The sequence below is a fragment of the Zerene cesonia genome, chromosome 22, assembly GCF_012273895.1.
Source record: "Zerene cesonia ecotype Mississippi chromosome 22, Zerene_cesonia_1.1, whole genome shotgun sequence".
Classification (NCBI taxonomy): Eukaryota; Metazoa; Arthropoda; class Insecta; order Lepidoptera; family Pieridae; genus Zerene; species Zerene cesonia.
The window spans coordinates 1,083,352-1,104,077 of record NC_052123.1 but is presented as its reverse complement, the minus strand read 5'-3'; the positions used below and the strand labels follow the sequence as shown (position 1 = coordinate 1,104,077).

General features: G+C 32.9%; 1 protein-coding gene across 1 annotated transcript in view; it reads left to right on the top strand.

Annotated features, from left to right (window-relative positions):
• Window positions 1-8,857: 8,857 nt before the first annotated feature.
• Window positions 8,858-20,726, top strand: part of LOC119836129 (GTP cyclohydrolase 1) — a 38,126-nt gene continuing 26,257 nt past the window's right edge. The window contains exon 1 of the mRNA XM_038361386.1: window positions 8,858-9,220. Coding sequence (XP_038217314.1) covers window positions 9,136-9,220 — 85 coding nt within the window. The 5' untranslated portion in view covers window positions 8,858-9,135. The remainder of the gene's footprint in view (window positions 9,221-20,726) is intronic.

Here is a 20,726-nt window from a genome sequence, read left to right as displayed (position 1 = left end):
TTACGTAATCTCTGTACAGCAAGTAAGACAATTTAATTGATTCTATCGTTAAAGCGTGTTTTTTTTAACTATGTTCAATTATTATTGTTCGTCTAGATATGTTATCAATTGTATAAAATACACAATTATCATTTACAAATTACAATTATTATTTTCGTCTTGAAATTGTCAGAACTATACCAAAATTAAATAGGACCACGTGGCAGGCACCAGCTTTCAAATAAATAAGAATCGTAAAAATCGGTCCATCCAATAAAAAGTTATAAGGTCACAAACACAAAATTACAGTCGAATAATTTATATCCTTCCATCATATATTTTTCAAGTCGGTTGAAAAAAAAAAAGAAAATTTTACATATCAGATACTAACTTGTCTAGCCCTCCTATATTATAATTCGACACGTACCTAAAGTACCCAATAATGTTCACAAACATCTAACCTCGATTTTTAAAGTCGGTTAATACATAATAATACATAAATACCGACTTTAACGCAAAGAGAAGGTAAGTTTAAACTTGACCGACATAACGTAACAATAGTTTGATTACAGCATAATGTAATTACATAATGACCGAACTTGGAGGTCAATAGTTTTTTGATAAGTAACATAGAAACAGAATTTTATCTACACATAGATGTGCTTTTAGGCATCCGGGCTGAAAGAGTAAAACATCCCCTATTAACGATATATAGAGAGATATATAGACAGATAACATAATAGTATACTAGTCTAATTACTAGGATAGCGATACCTGCCTGCCTTTGAAGTCCAATGGGGCTGCTTTGACGGGGTGTCCTTTTTGCCACTATTACGGTTTTCATGTCCTGTTTTAGATATATAAGATATGTTATTTTTTTAAGTGGTAACAAATAGTAAAGGATTTATATTTCTCTTTATATCCGTACAACCGTCTGTCACCAGTCTCTATCTCGGGAACCGCGATAGTCAGTCAGTTAAAATTTTCTGCTATATTTCAGTTACCGATAAAACGATAAATAATAAAAAATAGGTTAAGTAACGGTTGGCACGGTCGTAAATTGGATGGGTCACCATCATCATCATCAGTTTCAGCTATTAGATGTTAAGTGGTTTTAATGATTTTTTGATTGTTCTCGTTTTCTCTTGAATCGGCTTCAGTAGAAGCCGGGGCGAAAGATAATTCTCCATAATATCTAGTCCTATAAGGAAAGGAAAGCCTAAAGGAAGGAAACTGTACAAAACACTGAGGAAAAGAATCATTAAATAGGCAGATAAAATCACGAGAGATTAATTTCTTAGAATCACAATACTGTTAATAGCTTCTCATTAAAACCCGAAGTCAAGGATTAAGGCGTTTCACGGAAACTGTTTTGACTAGGGAATACCGGAGATAGTACCCTTGAAGGTCGTTTAAAGGTCAAATAAATGTAGCAAAAAGCATAGTAATTTCCTTCTCCTCGCCCTTCTTAGTCCCTCTCCATATACCCATAGTCATTTCATTGCCTTTTATCCCTTAAACCGGCAATACATTAAAAAAAAATTGGTCACCCATCCAATTTATGACCGTGCCAACCGTTGCTTAACATCTTTATTGTGTTGTTAGAACGGCAACAGAAACACATCCTGCTTGAACATTTCAAGTGTGATGATTGACGGACGGACAGCTATACAAACAGGACAGTGAAGTCTTAGTAATATAGTGTCGTTACTCTTAGGATATACTCAAAATTTATATCTAGGTATGATTAGTATACGCTATGCAAGATGACCTTTAATTAGTTCAACAATTATCCTTTTCCTTACCCCTCCCAGTCCTTTCCTTTATTCCTCTCATCAATCCTTTTTTTAACCCTTCCAAATTTAAAGTCGGCAATCCACTTGTAGAGGCGTAAGGTCTGCAATCGACCTTTCCGCCTCTCCAAATGTTCATGGGCAGCGGTGGCGCTTACCATCAGGCGACACACCAGCTCCATTGCCGACTATGACATAAAAAAAAAACCTTTAAATGTCATATATCTCGACATGACAGGTTATTAACAATTTATAATAGTAGTACCTGGATGACCGAGCTTTTCATTTTCTAAAAAAGATTCCTAGCTAGATCGATTTATCGCCCCCGAAACACACTATAAACTAAATTTCATGAAAATCGTTGGAGCCGATTCCGAGATTCCAATTATACATATATATACATGAATTGCTCGTTTAAAGATATAAGATAATAACCCATTAATATAAGCAAATCGGCAAATCGTCAATAGAAAGTCAGCAAGGATATCAGTATTATGTTTTTTTGTATTAAATAGGATGTAATCGACCACTCGCTTAAGCAATATAACGCATAATCGTGATACGTTCCGTTGATTGCATTAATGACTAAATAATATTATTCTAATTAACCGACTTCAGTCATGATATATTCAGAAGTTCCTTCCACGTACGGTGTAGCATTGAATTCCAGGTATATACAAGAAAAGACGGGGCAAGGCGAGATGACAAGGTAGATTATGGCCTGAACCCTCATAGGAGGCCTGTGTCCCAACAGTGGGAATATATAAGGGCTGATGATGATGATGATGACAAGAAGAGAGCCGATTTCGTAGCCTATATACGTATGGATCAACTACCCCATTATTAGCAACGGTAACCATGAAATTATTTATATAAACGAAAAAAACTAAAATTAACGATATAATTTATATATGGATCCATGTTTTATTCAATTAATTCCTTACTATAATTAATTCTAACGATCCTAGTCAGTATAATAAGATACACACATGAAATTATTGTATTGTCATCGAACCTTGATAATTGTACAAAGTTTGAATTAAATCTGTCCGTTTAAAGAGAGTCAAAATCGAGGCTAATAATTGGAGTCGGTTGCATGCAAACATTTAAACATACAAACATACAGGTGAAGCTTATAAAGGCGTACTGAAAAGAAGCTGGCATCTTCGTCGGGGATTATTAACCGACAATCTAAACAATGAGAAAGTATCTCAACACGTATATAAAATACTAACGGACTACCCCGGCTTTGCTCGTGGTAAATATATATAGCCTAAAGCCTACCTCAATAAATGGGCTATCTAAAACTGATAAAATTTTTCAAATCGGACCAGTAGATCCTGAAATTAGCGCGTTCAAAAAACAAACAAACAAACTCTTCGGCTTTATAATATTAGTATCCTACTATCCTACTTCCCATCCTACTAATCCTACTAATATTATAAATGCGAAAGTTTGTAAGGACGTGTGTGTGTTTATTGCTTTTCACGCAAAAACTACTGAACCAATTGCAATGAAATTTGGTACGTAGATAGCTGGACAATTGGAATAACATATAGGCAACTTTTTATCCCGATATTCTTACGGCATACAGACTTACGCGGGTGAAACCTCGGGGCGCAGCTAGTAGATTATTTAATCGATATTATACAAACATTTTAATTAACATAATACGGATAATGTTATAGGATACTTAATAGTGACTACATAACACACAACAGAGTTAATTAAAAGTAGAATACAAAATATAAAACACAAAGGTCGTTGGTCACATTGACCCGGTTCACGAAAGGCTGCGTTCGACCAAATACGATTTAAAACATTGAACTTGGCCTCACTTATCTGCTAAAACGACTGCTATAACGTATTCTCTCTAGTTAGAACTAGATCTCACTGTTACAACCAGTTCTGACTAGCGAAAACGCGTTATTAACTAAAATCTGTACTAATATTATGTAGAGGAAAGATTTGTATATATGTTTGTAATGTTTGCACACAAAACTACTGAACCGATTTTAAAAATTTTATCACCATTAGTAAGCTGCAACTTACACAGTACATGTAGGTACCACGGACGAAGCCGCAGCGAACAGCTAGTTTACTAATTTTTTAAATTAAACAGTATTTTTTAACTTATGTTCGCAAGATTTTTTTCTTTAATCAACTTTAGACTAGCAATGAATAATGCCTACTCATTAAATTTATCACATTTTAAATAAAGGCATTAATAATAAAATCATTTTAAAATAGGCCGTGATGATAAAAAGCTGTAATCTGGAGCAGGGGTAGAAGTTTATCTATATTAATAATACAAGGAAGATGAGTTTGTTTGAACGCGCTAATGTCAGTAACAATTGAACCGAATCAAAAATTCTTTCACCGTTAGATGTGTGGTTGATCTCTATTTGATCTGATCTCTTCACCCTTCTCAGTCCCTTCATTTTCCTATCGTCAATCCTTTCATTATCCCTTACCCTTTAACGGGCAACGAACTCACAGAGGCACTATCTCTGCGAATGTTCATGGTGGTGATCGCTTACCGTCAGGCGAACCACCATTTCAGTTGCCCACTATAACATAGAAAAATAATGAGATAAACTTACTATATTACACTATTGCCACCGGTTCTTAATAAGTGTACAAAGTTTGAATGAAATCGGTTCGCGGGAAGTGGGAGAAAAACGGGTGTGAGTTACATACATACATACATACAAGTGAAGCTAATATAAGCGTGTTAAAAAGAAACGATAAAGTTATACATTATTTCAATAGACGACAAATTTATTATTATATAATTATGTAAAATCATGTTATAATAATATAATAATATTTTGTCTTCACGCGTAATCAATGTTACTTGCGCATGAAACCAGTATAGTATCTTTACTTGTTTATTAATCTATACTAATGTTATAAAGCTGAAGAGTTCGTTTGTTTGTTTGTTAATTTGAACGCACTAATCTCAGGAACTACTGGTCCGATTTGAAAAATTCTTTCAGTGTTGGATTGCCCATTTATTGAGGAACGCTATAGGCTATGTATGTACCACGGGCAAAGACGGGGCGGACCGCTAGTCAATAATAAGAAAGCTTTGTTGGTTAGTTTGGACGTTGTCCGTTACATTAATAATGAAAATGAAAAAAGAAATCCTACTATCCTACTAATATTATAAATGCGAAAGTTTGTAAGGATGTGTGTGTGTTTGTTGCTCTTTCACGCAAAAACTACTGAACCGATTGCAATGAAATTTGGTATGTAGATAGCTGGACAACTGGAACAACATATAGGCAACTTTTTTCCGATATTCCTACGGGATATGGACTTACGCTTGTAAAATTGTAAATAACAATACATTAAATTCTAATTGTATTTACAAGATCTAAGAAAATATTACGAAACACAGCTTTTCGTCTGATAACAAACACAAGATATGGATTATGGTTAAACGGTTAAATTATACAAAGACAATATAAACCTAAATAAACTGATTATATGATTATTTTTCGAAATCTATTTCTGCTTAAGAAATTGTATTTAAAATTTAATCATTTAAGTAGGTGATTAAACCTATTTAGCACCTTTACTTAACAGAAGAAGATAAAATATTACATCATCGACGACCCTGAAGAGGAGGTACCACACGAAATTCTAAAATGGGACCAAAGGACCAGAATTTTATATGTGGTAGTCGAGCACGCTTCGGCACGAATTGGGCCAGCTCGCACCGGGGAAGTACCACACCCCACAGAAGACCGGCGTGAAATAGCATTCTGCTGTGTTTCGTTCGGTGAGTGGGGGAGCCGGAGGCCCTTATCCTTTTCCTTCCCCTTCCCAGTCCTTTCCTTTATTCCTCTCGCAAATCCTTTCTTAATCCCTTCCCAATTTAAAGTCGGCAATCCATCTGTAGAGGCGTAAGGTCTGTAATCGACTTTACGCCTCTACAAATGTTCATGGGCGGTGGTAGCGCTTACCATCAGGCGTCCCACCAGCTCCACTGCCGACTGTGACATAAAAAAAAAAAAAGAATACCCTAGTATTCACGCTAAGAATCACATCAATAGGTTGAAAACACATGGAGTTATCGAGCAAAGGCCACAAAAACAGTATAATTAAGCAGCTCCTTCGTTTTTGGTAGGTCGGTTGAAAAAACTGCAAAAAAGAAGGCAATAAAAGCTTATTGTAATGACTTCTTATATAACACTAGCTGCGCCCCGCGGTTTCACCCGCGTAAGTCCATATCCCGTAGGAATATCGGAATAAAACTTTTCCTATATGTTATTCCAGTTGTCCAGCTGTATACGTACCAAATTTAATTGCAATCGGTTGAATAGTTTTTGCGTGAAAGAGCAACAAACACACACACATCCTTACTCTTTGATACGGTTTTCACGATTCGGTCTGTAAATATATAAGAATTATCCTTTAAAGGATGATAGATACATATTATACTTCCAATAATTTAGTAAATGCACGTTTGTATTGTCTAAACCACAGTAATAATGGTGAATTGTTACGTCTAGATATCTAGAGAATATCTATGTTTTTCAAGGGTTCATTAATATTTTCCAGATCACCACTGCTCCAATCGGTGATGTATACATGGCGGAAGGGCATGTGCAGAGGCACCACCTCAGCAAATGTTCATGGGAGGTGTGTGATCGCTTATCATCAGGCGGACCACCAGCTCAGTATCCGCTATAACATAGAAAAAAACACAAAAAATTAAATAGAAGAAGTCCTTATAACACATATCGTCAATAGCAAAGTAAAAAAAGTTCTTGATGATAAAAAAAAAAACTGAAAAAATATTTAAAAAAAATATATTTAATGCGAGCAGAGTCGCGGGCTTCAGTCAATGATAAAAAGTTACTGACTCTTCATACGTGTTAAGATAACAATGTTGTTTTGATTCATGATATAATTAATGTTTTTTTTTTTATTTACACGTGTTTTTTCGGTATAGAATACGTGACAGGAGTTCGGTCCTTTGTTTGAATATAAAGGAAGGAAACAGACATTAATTTTAATATTATATGCATGTTATTATTGCAAATATAAGCAGGGGGTCGTGAACCCACACCCATCTGATAATAAGCCTGAGAGCTATTTAAATGTGATGTAAACACAAGCCATAAATTTATAGTAAGAGTTACTAATATTATAAATGCGATGGCATAAATAGAACGCTAGAGTGTCAGGCTGTTTGCCGTGGTGAAATATCTCATTCTCATTAAATTTCTTTTATCTACGCGGCGAAGCCCAGGGCGGGAACCTAGATCTTTATATCAACATTAATATTATAGAAAAGAAACATTTGTATTTTCGTAACGTTTTACATATATACATATATAGCCTATGTCAGGCAATATATGTACCACGGGGGATGCCGGGGCGAGCAGCTAGTCTTCTATATAAATAGAAATGAATGAAACAAACTCGAGAACGGATGATTTTACTCAACATTTTTCTTAAGGCACAAGGAAGATATATAACAAATAACTGATCTATATTAAATCGATCGAATACTCCCATAGGTGTAGAGGCATCCACGCTGGACCAGTATCAGTAGGAAGACGTGACATGTCATCTTCTTTTATTTTTGCCGGTTTCCTCGCGATGTTATCCTTCACTTTCAGATTAGGGCATCTAAACTAATATTATAAATCTGATGAGTTTGCTTGTTTGGTTGAATACGCTTATCTCAGGAACTACTGGTCCGATTTGAGAAATTATTTCCTTGTTAGATACCTACTACCTAGCCCAATTATTGAGGAAGGCTTTAGGCTAAATACCATCAGGTACTACGTGGGTAAAACCGCGGGGCACAGCTAGTATATGATATGCAGATAAATTATTGAAAAGTATTTTGATCTATGCAAATATCTTATAAGCTCTTTGGTTCTGGGATTCTTAGCATCATTAGAAATGCGAAGATTACAATTTTACATTGCCCTTTATTCCAATAGACTTCCTAATAATCTTCTTTGTTATTACATTGGAATTCAATACTTTAAAATGTATATAAACAAATAGAATCGTAACAAATATTTATAACATTAGAAAACATGGGTTCTTTAATTATGAGTTTTATTATATTTTATGGAAACAGCAACAAGGATAAGATTTTTTTAGGATTACAATATTTTTATATATAAGTGGAGATATCTTATTTAAAGGTCCATATCCCTTTCCCTACCCTTTCCAATCCACTCCTATATTTCCATCGTCAATATTTTCCTGCGATCGCCTTCCATCAGGCGAACCACCAGCTCACCAGCTCATCAGTTTCCTGCTATGACATAAAAAGAGACGATAGCGTTTCTTTTTGTCTGTCATTCTTCTGTATATGTTAAACGATTGAACTGATTTTAATGAAAAAATTATGTGTAGTAAAAAAGTCTGTATGTTTTCATATCAGTATTATTAAATAACAAAATTGGAAAATTGATATCTAAATGATATAGGATCATGTTTATGATAATGATTATGTTAGTGGTTAGAAAATGCGTTGGAGCCCGCTAACTGCGAGGGTTTTTTTAAACGAAACATGCGTGCACACTGCGGCTTAATTAGCCAGCCATTACAAAATATGTTAAATGCTTTATTATACTGTTTATTATTAATTTAAAAAAAGCGATTGTTTCAGTAACCACAGATTAAACCAGTTCAATACTTTTATGGGTGCTAGCTAGCTCGACCTATGATGTCTTATCAACGACCTTAGCCATGGAGTCTTAATAAATAAATATATTAAACTTGGCCCACTTTTATTAAAATAATAATTTTTGCCACACTGAGATAACATGTTTTGACAGTTAATCATAATATGAGTATTATCTGAATAGAAAAAAATAACTAATCTATTCGTGTGACCCCTACATCTAATACGTGAGATAAACGTGTGGCAACATTGAAAAAAATGTAAAATTCTTATGCAATATTAGACAATTTTATCAAATAACTCCAGGCCCTTAATTAGAGTTTTATTAAGTTTGTAATTTCAATCTCAATCTTATTCTTCTAATATGTAATTACACAATATTTAACACAAAATACGCAGGTTTCAGTATAAATATATCGTACATCGCATCGGAGCGCACTTGTAAGCCGGCGGCGTTCGAAAACACTGCTCTTTTTTTATCTATTGTCGCGTTTCGCGCATTATATCATAGTGTTATTATCTGTGCTATTTATTTTTTTAATTTTCGATCGCGATTACCTTGGCCGTAAACGTGAACAGGTTGCCCGCTCCAATAATTACCATTGCCATTCGTATTGTGCTCCTGTCGAAGTGACGTTAAAAAGCGCGCGAACGCGGTCTCTTATATTTCTGTTCTAAATTTGAAATTACCTTTTTTTAAAAATGAAGGAGCTTGTTGTGTCAACCAGCCAGTGCTTGGAAAAGAACGGAGCTGTCGTTTTGTCCAAGAATGGGAAAAATGAAAAAAGTGAGTGATTTTTCTTTTTATAATTATTAAATTCTTTATTTAGGTACATCTTGGTTCCGATCGAAAGTCTGCATAATACGTATTAAAATAAGAAAACTCCTGTTTTATATGAAAATACATAATCTTGTTTTAAACAATCTGATAACAGATTAAAAAACAAATCGAAAACGTAACAATGAAATATAATTAAAAATATGTCTGTTTTAGTGGTAATTTGCATTGATTGCTTTACAATTATCGTAGTCTACTAGTTTAATAAGTACTCTTGACCTAACCTAATTAACCGAGTTAAGTACATTAAGAAGTTTGAAAACATTATAGAATTTAGTGTTATTGCTTTTTTATATTGTTTGTTTTATGAAGCACTGAATAAGAATAAATATTTTTATGATTTATTTAAAGGCATTAACAGAGTATAAAAAAATATTTTACATTGTTAAATATGATGATACAATTATAAAACACTGATGCTCGCTTATTTTCTACTAAAAATAATAAAACTACTATTACAAGAAACAATTAGTACTCTTAGTAAAAGAGGTTGGACTATTTATTCCTCACAAACTCACTATTTATTTAATTATAAATGTAATTAACATAAATGAACGTACAAAACACATTTTTTTAAATTTAGTTTAATAGATCAATTAGCAATTTAATTTACAAATATTTTTGTACAATGCATGATGTTACATAAAATTTTATCTATATATTGTCACTAAGAAGTCTTTGACATTTTTATTGCGGTTATGTAATTATGTAATAAAAACAAATACATAACTAATTAAATAGTTACTCTCACATTTGTATATCAAATATTAGTTGTTATGTTTCTCTTTGTAATTCCTGTTATTTTTAAACCTTATCAATGTCGAATTATTTTCCGACAAACCAGCGCCCTCTAGTTATAGATAATGGAAACGCGATAAAAAATGAAGCCTTCATTATTAAGTTAAATCTATATGAACAATTATTGATTATTTCGAACAGATGTTTCATTTAAAATCATTAAATTTCCAAATGTTTTAGTGGGAATTCAATTGCTGTATTTTTAATTGTAATTAATTGAATTGTTGTTTAAATTATGTATTGGTAACATGCATCTGATTTCAATGATGATTAATAAGAAACTATTTTAGATGCATCGTAAGGCTTATTATAAATTACTATAATGATCAAGCTAGGTTAGAAAAATTGGCTGTGCCCTGCGGTTTTACCCAAGTTGGGTGTTTGTTCTCCTTTATAGTTAGAGTTGTATGGTAGAGATCGCTACCTAGCGACAAGGCCGCTTTTTGTTAATTGTTTTAAGTTTTTTGCTCTTCTGTACTTATGTACATTATGCTTTTTGTAAATAAAAAAATGTTCATTTAATGTATCTTTATGTGGCAGCTGGTCCCTTTAATTCAGTCCCAATGAATTTAGTATTATTCTGACGAAACGGAAAAAAATATTACAAAAATTATCGCAAAATTTGTACAAATAAATAAAAAATTGTAAAGAGGAAAATTTGAATTGTTTTCCTATACCTAACGGCCTCGTAATAGATAGCCAGTGGCATACTTGGTGGCAATTAAATCTGGGAATCTCTAAAAAGCATTATTGTCAGACGTTTTATAAAAACTTTGATACAATGTAACCGCGAGTGGTTCTTGTATTGATCTTATAAATATCTTCTCTATTAAGTACTTTACAGGTCTAGATTCTTTTAGGCCTCCTAAAGAATCTGATGTACTACGATAAGTGGAATGTAAAGTATCATCTTAATATATATAAATTACGTGTCATATTGTTTGTCAGCAATAGTCACTTAAACTACTCAACCGATTTTAATTAAATTTGTACACCATGTGCAGTTTGATCCAACTTAAAAGATGGGATAGTTTATATTATTTCAATTACTATAATAGACTACCCGGGTGGAGCCGACGCGTGCAGCTAGTTGTACTATATAATTTAACTAGCGATCCGCCCCGGCTGCACCTGTAGTACATAGCCTATTGCACTCGGCGATCACGTATCCAACGGTGAAAGAATTTTTGAAATCGATCTAGTATTTCCTGATATTAGCGCGTTCAAACAAACAAACTCTTCAATTTTATATTTTCTATAAGTTGAACTTAGTATTAGTCTATCACCGTATGTAATCGTCAAAATCTACCCAGTGGTTTTTACGATTGACGGAGATACATACAAACATACACACATAATCAGACAAGCAGAAAAAATTATAACTGAGCATTGCATAGCAATTACTCGACTATTTGATGAAGAGAATTAGTATGACTGCTATCTTACTATCCTACTTTAACTATGGATGTATGGATGTATGTATGGATGTTTGTAACTCTCTCACGCAAAAACTACTGAACCGATTGTTATGAAATTTGTTACGTAGACAACTGGACAACTGAAATAACACATAGGCAACTTTTGATCAAGATATTCCAACGGGATACCGACTTTCGCGGGTGAAACCGCGGGGCGCAACTAGTAGGCTATATTTATCGCGGTGAAACATCTCTTCAACGGAAGTTTGACTATGACGGGTGAAGCCAAAAAGTTAATAATGCCTGCCATCGGTTAAGTAGCTTTTGCGTGAAAGAGTAACAAACATACATATACATCCATCCACACAAACCTTCGCATTTATAATATTAGCAGGATGCTCTACAACTGAGCACTCTCTAGCATCCTTACAATCTCCAGACACAAAAAACATAGCATTAAATCGCTCAGTTACGCAATAAAAAGACAAAGAAACAAACAAAATTACGCACACAATACACTTTATTTAACACACACATAAATACAGACCATAAAACTACAAAAAATTACCATTTTATATAAGCGGCCTTATCTCTTATAGGCAATCTCTTCTAGACAATTGGATAAGGCAGTTTTATAAATCAGCAATAGAATAAACATTGAAATTACTTTCTCGTTTATTACAATACTAGCTTTTGCCCGCGGCTTCGCACGCCTTAATTCAGCATAGGTGTAATAGATGTTATCCTACCCAACTAATCCTACTAATATTATAAATGCGAAAGTTTATAAGCATGTGTTTGTGTTTGTTACTGTTTCACGCAAAAACTACTAAACCGATTGCAATGAAACTTGGTACGTAGACATCTGGACAACTGGAATAACAAATAGACAATTTTTTATGCCGATATTCCTACGGGATACGGACTTACGCGGGTGAAACCGCGGGGCGCAGCTAGTTATACATATAAACCTCTTGAACAATCTATCTATTAAAAAAACCCCATCAAAATCCGTTACGTAGTTTTAAAGATTAAAGCATACATAGGGACATAGGGACAGAGAAAGCGACTTTATTTTATACTATGAAGTGATTATGGAGGATTAGAAATTTCCTCACCTCTCACCAAGTAAACCATATGCTTTACCCAACACGATTATATTTCTCGGCCAATATATTATATTACTTCACACCTACGATATTCGATCGTGTGAAATATATATTATATATCAGGTTTTAGTCCCTATGTCTATCTGATTACGGATTGAGTTTTAGAATTCTAGACTTAAAACTAGATGCCAATCATTTTTAACCGACTTCAATTCGTGACGACTTGACAAAACAAAGAAACATGAATTCGAATTGATAACCTCCTTTTATGAAGTCGGTTGAAAAGGTGGGGACGCCCGGGAGGTTGGTATCACTCCAGATTTTAAAATGGCGGCAATTTTATTTCTTACACACAAAAAATCACATGGTAATGTTGAAAAGCGACGGATTTTTCTAGAAACAAACAAAAACCTCCTTCGTTTTTGATGTCGGTGATTATATACAATAAAATACCTTAAGTTTTTTTTTATAAATAATGAATTTGGGACCTAGTTATAAAATTACACATAAAACAATAATAAAAAATCTCGATAATAGTATGTAGATAAGCGAATTAAGAAATTAGGTAATTTAAAACGCTTGAAAAGCAAAAGCATTAGCAGAGCTAATATCCTTTATATAACTAAAAAAATATATACCTTAAATATATATAACATACACGGTATGCCTTATTTACGTAAAATTACAATTATTTTAAAGAATATTACTTATTCACATAAAACCGAAAGAATAGAAGAAATTCCATTGCTGAGGCTGGATCATGAGTGGCCGAGAGGTCAGGCGTCGTCACGATACCATACCTCATGATCGTAGTTATTTATATTCTTGCAGTGTTTCACTTCAAAAACTTATTTTAATATGTAATTTGTATTAAGAAACCTGAATTATCAAAATTCAAAAATCGTCTTTACGCGGGAAAAATACTTTCGAATATTAAACTTTAAACTAAATTTCGAATTAGACCCCTTCCGAATGTCTTCTTAAAATTTTGAAACTTTTGAAATTAGAACGCAATTTTCCGTTTCAAAAAAAAAAAAATTTTTTCGGATATTCTATCATCTTTTATATAAAATTCCCGTGTCAATTTTAGTTACCAAACTCCTCCGAAACGTCTTGACCGATTCTTATGAAATTTTCTGTGCATATTCGGTATGTCTGAGAATCGGCCAACATCTATTCTACATACCCCTAAATGATAAGAGTAAGGCAGAACAGCGTTTGCCGGGTCAGCTAGTAAGACTATATGTTTCAGACTATTTAAGATCCCTATTGGGCAAACCGAGTACTACCAGGGTGTAACAGGAAATTATATGTAAGCAATTACACCTCAATCAAGCCTCAGTGATATATCACTTAAATTATCTGAACTGGTTTCTTGGTATTTAGAATTTCTCTTGTGAAACCTTATCCTCTACGTATACAATTAATCAAATGTTTATAAGATGAAAAGTAAAAACTATTTAACTGACTTGGCTGAAATGAGTTATGCAAATGGATGCCTGAGAAAGTGTTCTTTCTATCACTACATTGGTATAAAGTAAATGCCCACTGTCTGTCTGTCCGTTTGTAAGCATGATCCGTGCGAAACCTGGTGCGGTATAGTAATAATGTTAAATTATTGTAATAATATTTTAGACTTCATTTTAATGTACGGAAAATTTTTAAGTGACTGTAACCTTTCTCCATAAATGGATTATCTAACACTGAGAGACTCTTCGAAATGGGAACAGTAATTCTTGAGATTTGTGCGTTCAAACAAAAATACTCTTCAACTTATTTATTGATTGAAGTATTTATTTCTTATGTATTATTTTCATTTTCACGGCTCCCTGTTAGACATAAATTTTCATAAATTATGAAATATTTAAGTGACAGATATTCTAAAAAGAAACTTCTATAATAGAATTCTTCCTGCTATTGTCATTGTTGATAGAAAAATAGCAAAAGATAGATAGAAAAATAGTCTTCAAACGTGGTACCATGTTCATCTACATTAGAACCTACCGCCTTAACAAAAATTAAAAAAAAATAATTTCGAGATTTTACACTTAGCAACATATTTGGCGGTAATTTTTTATTATACAGATAATTAATTTAATCCAATATAGATACCAATAAACGATGATTTGACTGTTTACGGATAGTTAAGTCTCAATAATGTAATAGATTAATAAGCCTCCATACTGTTTCAGATGACGATGTATTTTCTTTGAAATAATCTACAATAATCTATGCTAATAAATCAAGATGGAGATTTTGTTTGTTTTCGAAAATGTCAGGAACTATTAGATCGATTTGAATGAATTCGTTGTTCTCGTAGCTTCCTACATAGAAAGAGTAAGAAATCTAAATAATTGACATACTTTTAAAAGAACAATATTTTGCTTCCAGCTTTATAGAAAATACACAGCGGTATAAAATTATGTTTATGTATATTTAACCGCCGACGCAAAAAGAAGTTTTATTTGACGTCGATGTCCATCTATCTGTGTTTGTTTCTGTCTGTTGCATTGTAGCTCTTAAACGGATAGACCGATTAATTTTAAAGCCAATTTCTTTGCGAGGGTTCTTAGCTATGTTCGATGAAAATCGCTTAAAGATGGCGTCTCAAATACCGGATTAAACATTTTTTTTCATATACCCTTAATATTGGTATCAAATAAAAGGACTTGACTATTTATATATACACTATGACAAATGTCAAATTCAAAATGGCCGACATCACAAAATAGAGTCGGCTTTGTTAATCTAAATTTATTTATGATGATTCAAAAGTGTATACTTCAATAAATATTGTATTTGACTTAGTGCATGATATATTACCACTCAATTAATCCGTGCGCTTTCACAAGTTACTCGGATAATAGTTTAATGATATGAAAAACGATTTGCTTTGATCACTGTGTTTACATCTTTCGCCACTTCACGTTTCCTTTGCGTCTAGTTAGATTCGAAAGAGCTACTAGACCGGTCAGGGATTTATTGCAATTTGTTGACATCTAAAATTCCTTCAAGCGTAGTGAATGCGTCCTGTCTGCTAATTTCTAATGAATCTTAATATATAATCACGCAAAGGTGACTGACATAGAGATCTATCAACGCACAGCCTAAATCACTGGACGGATCGGGCTGAAATTTGGCGTGCAGATAGACCTTATGACGTACGCTAAGAAAGATTTTGATAAATAAATTCTACCTCCAAGAGGCTAAAATATGGGATGAACCATTAATGTACTATATTGTTTGTACCATGAGATTTATTAAGATCGCGCGAGCGAAGCTGCGGGCAACAGCTAGTCTCGTTATAAATTTTATAATTTTTTTAAAGTTCTTCCATCTTATATCACTAGAAAGATACTTAATTTCTAAGTGTCCATAATCATTTTTATCTATTTTAAGAAACGAAAGAAGTGATTTTTATTTTTTTTTTTGTTTGTCTACTTTACTCGACAACTCAATGGGTCTTCAACTGATTGTTGATTGTTTTATATTTGGTAGAAAGCTGTTGTCAATTGGGGTTTGGGCCCATTTTAGAATCTGAAGTGACCTCCCATATTATACATGTCGATACGAGAGAAGCCACGGCAAGCAGCATCACACATGAGAAGTCCCGTGTACTATTGTGGAGTAACACATCTGTTCCACTGATTCTTTCGTAGACATGGAGACTTTTGTATTTGTCAATTAGAGACATAAAAACCACATGCTTAGTTTCCTATAAAGTGCCTTCTTATATGATTAATATAATAATAATATGCATGTTATAATAACAAAAATTCAATCAACAATAAAACAACAGTCGAATGTATGAACTCCCCCTTTCACGCAGTCGGTTGAAAGAGAGACTCATCCCTTAAGTTAACAACCACGTAGTTTCTTAAGCCTCAGATGAAATTACATCTAAGAGTTCTCGAAACAGACTAACCTATTTTGCTCCATTGTTAATATATCTGTGTGTATAGTGCTCTTATTAATAAGATCCATTTCAACCGACTTCAAAAAAGACAACGTCTTCTTACGTCGACAACAAATTTGGTTTGCTACTGAACTTTCGACAGGGTGAAACTTTTTTTTTTAATGTTATTTTTTATTTGAATAGTGCCTCCCGTATGCTACCATTAAAAGTTGGTCCAGTTCTGACAATTTGCAAGCGGTTTATCATCATCAGCCCTTAAACGTTCCATAATCCGGTGCGGGTTGGCAGATGTCACATGCCGTCGAACTTTTGATTCTTGGACATGCCGGTTTCCTCACGACGTTTTCCTTCACCGTTTTAAGCAGTGGTAATAATATCTACATGCGCAGATAAATTGAAAAATCAATTTATTTCCTGCACGCTCGCCCGGTCTCGAATCCCGACTTATTGATTTTGAAATCCGAGGTTCTCACCACTGAGCCACCTTACAACATACTACGTTTTTGTTTGTTAAAAATGATCACCATCAAAACATAATTTGAAACAAATCGCTTATAAACGATTACTTGCACCTTGTTTACTTCAGTTACCTTATATGCAGTGTATTTATATATTTGAATATTACAAAAATCACTTGCGTTTACATGTTCGTGTTTAGCTGTGAAATGGGCCGGATCAAAATGGCGCTATTATAAAACTGGTTTATTGGCTAATTGATAATTTGTTTGTAATATTTGCGAGGCGAATTGGCGTTTATGAAAAACTTTTTGCCTAATCGAAACGAATTAAATGCATAAGCGTTGTTGCGTACATCATATGGATTGCAATTAAACATCAATCACTTTAATGATTTGTAACTATTTGTTTTTGAAGTGAAACTTCTTTAGAATCGATGTAATTTCAAATCTGATGCAACGGAAAAACGACAGGTAAGAGACAGAAATACAAAAATGTGTAGAATGAAGCCGGCAAAGAATGAGACAGAAATATACATACTATAATGTATTTTATATATATTCATCTCATTCATTTGTCGATTTACTAAAGTTTCACTTCTATCGTGTGTGAATCGCACACACACCTTTTTCTTCACGATTGTTTCTGTCGATCGACTTCATTTTTTTTTTTGTTGACACATAAGTTTTTATAGGGTGAAGTGATTTTTGTGATTCTTTTTTTATTTGAAAAGTGTCTGCCGTGTGGTCCCATTTAAATTTGGTTAAGTTCTGGCCATTTGAAGTTTAAGTTTTATGTCAAAAATAATTAATTTTTATACCTCTTGTTTTTCCCTTACTTGATAAGGTCACAAATTTTTTATTTATTTTATTATTATATATGTAACACTTTAAACAATTGGTAATAAAATAGTGAGTACGATATCAAATTTAAAATTAGTTCATAAATCATCATCATCATCAACCCATACATCTTCCCACTGCTGGGACACAGGCCTCCTATGAGGGTTAACAAATCATCAATGATTTGTGAAATGAATGATTTATGATGAGACATGCATAATCCTTAAATGTTTCGTAGAATAATGAAATAAAACATTTTATTTCCATTATCGGAAATTGTCACAGCACACAAGAAAATACCCAATCACCTCCTACTTGGGTACTTGGTTTACCCCGTAATGTATGAGATGTCTATGTCATTACTACCTACGTCATTATTTGTCGTCTAGGCCATAAACATTACAACGGTTCTTGGTAGTTTATTCATTATCTTTTTATTAATTGTATTATAATTTTCTAGCAATTTTTTAACTAAAAGCTGAACCATATTCAAATTGTCAGACATAGACTTGGGAAATGGGATTACATGGGAGGCACCAGCTTTCGGATAAGACAATAATTATAAGGAACGATTCAAGCTATAAAAAAGATATGATTGTTACAAACACAAAAAATACAATCAAATTCATAACCTAATTCTTTATTGAAGACGGTTGAAAGTAGGAAGAAAAAAAAAAGAGAATTAAAAAAAAATTTCGCGCGTTTTGTCATTTCGCGCGAAAACAGAACGCGAAGTTATGATAGACACAGCAGATGTAAGAAGGAATTAAATGGGTACTTCAGGGTATTACCCTGTTGGAAAACCCTAGAGGTTAAAACCTGTGTAGAGCCTACGCCTACATCCCGTTGGTTTAATGATTAGTGCCTTTCATACCGTTAAATCGATTGCGGGAAAAAAAATTATAGAGTATCAGTCAAATGTAGATTCAGTCTCATATAAATTAGTCAGTTTACGTTTTAAATCGCCTTATTAGCTTATTTTAATTTTCCTGACTCAAATTTCATATTTCAATACTTTTGTTGTACATATACACATAACTTATATCTAAATTTCTTCCAGTAAACGTTTATGACGTCACAATATGGCACTGATTCGATCCTATTCTTATTTGGATCTCAAAGTGCCTTAGAAAGTCTTGCGCATGAGCTTCCAACAAACTTTAAGAATAATAGAATACGTAAATTTAGCAGAGAATCATATCAATCTGAACAGTTTGTTTGTATGAACGTGCAGTCTCAGCAACAATTAGACCGATGGTAAAAATTCGATGTTCGACATTATTCGATGTTCGATGATGTGATGTGTATGAGTATTAGTGTATATGTACCACAGGCGAAGCGGGGGCGGACCGCTAGTCGTTATATAAAACAACAGGACAAATTTATAACGGTTGTAAGAAAAAAAATAATACTAAGAATTGAGAAACTGCTTAGGGTTGAACAAATTTTGTTTATATATTTTTTTATTTGATGTAGAAATATAAAAACTCTATAATGCAATTGCCTTGTCATTGCTCATTTCCACATACTCAGTAACTGATTGTGCTAATTATCATATGTCAATAAAATAAATCTCTATAAAAGTTAGTGCATGTAGTGCTAGAAGACCTGAAAATGGTATTAAACGAGGATACCTGTATCACATCTTTGTATATAAAAATTAATTCCGTTCGTTAGTTTCGCTAAAACTCGAGAATGGCTGGGCTGACTTTGATAATTTTGGTATTGATGCATTTATAAAAGTCCATAATAGGTAAGAAAAATGCGTCAAAAAATATTGTGGCGTTGTAAAGTTTATCGGTTCAGTTAATAAGAATTTAAAATAGTTCACTATAATAAAGTAATAGTATAAAAATAAAATATTTCAAATATTTTATTAAAATCAACGTGATGCAATATTTTTACATGTATAGATGATTTATTGTCAAAACTCGTTTTGTACAGCCCTATACTGTTTTATTCAAACGATTCATCAGAGGTAAGTCCCGCGCAAATTTTAATGAGTACCTGCTTGGACATTTTATATGTTTTCTTGATAAATATTATTTATAATATGACCACAGATTATGCAGAATCACTGACGTTTGACGTCACAACCAATATTTGTTTTTGACATACTCATATTAGGTTGTATGACAGCTCCTTTCGACTCGATTTTGAACCACTTTAAACGGACAGATTTAATTCAAACTTTGTACACTTAAGAATCGGTGTTAATGCAATAATCTAATGAGTTTATCTTATTATTATAACTAATATCGCTAGGTTTGAACAATTTTCTTAAGTATTCTTTATATAAGAAGCAAGTGAGACAATTTAGTTGAATCTACCTTTAAAGGAATTTGTTTAATTTAAACGAGTTGTTTGTTTGTTTTGTTTTAATAAATAATAAAACATGAATACTTAAAAAATACTTTCTTTCATCGTAGTAATGGTGGATTGCTTTGGGAAATAAGTTATAATTTTAATATTTGATTATACCTAGAATTAATTATAAGATTTTATTATATGCATGCGTCAACGCAATAGAATTTAATATGTCGTTCAATAATATATACAAAATCATTAATAAATAGAGCAATACACATATATTATATATGGTCTTTAACCTCGATTATATTAATTATAATATCCTATTGCACAATTCACAGTAATCCTTTTATAACGATACTCCATAAGAATATTACATATTTGATCACATAAACCAAAGAGTTTTCAATGTTTTCGTGAAAAAGTCAAATTCCAACCAACGGAGAATGAAAGAGACAGCGAATCATTGCCTATGTGGGATATTATACTATCATTTATCTCGGATCATACAAGTGATCATATGTTTGATCTATTTTAATCGACAATTTAATTTAAGGTTAAATTGAATCTTATCTAATTATCCAATAAAGACTCATAGATGCTAGA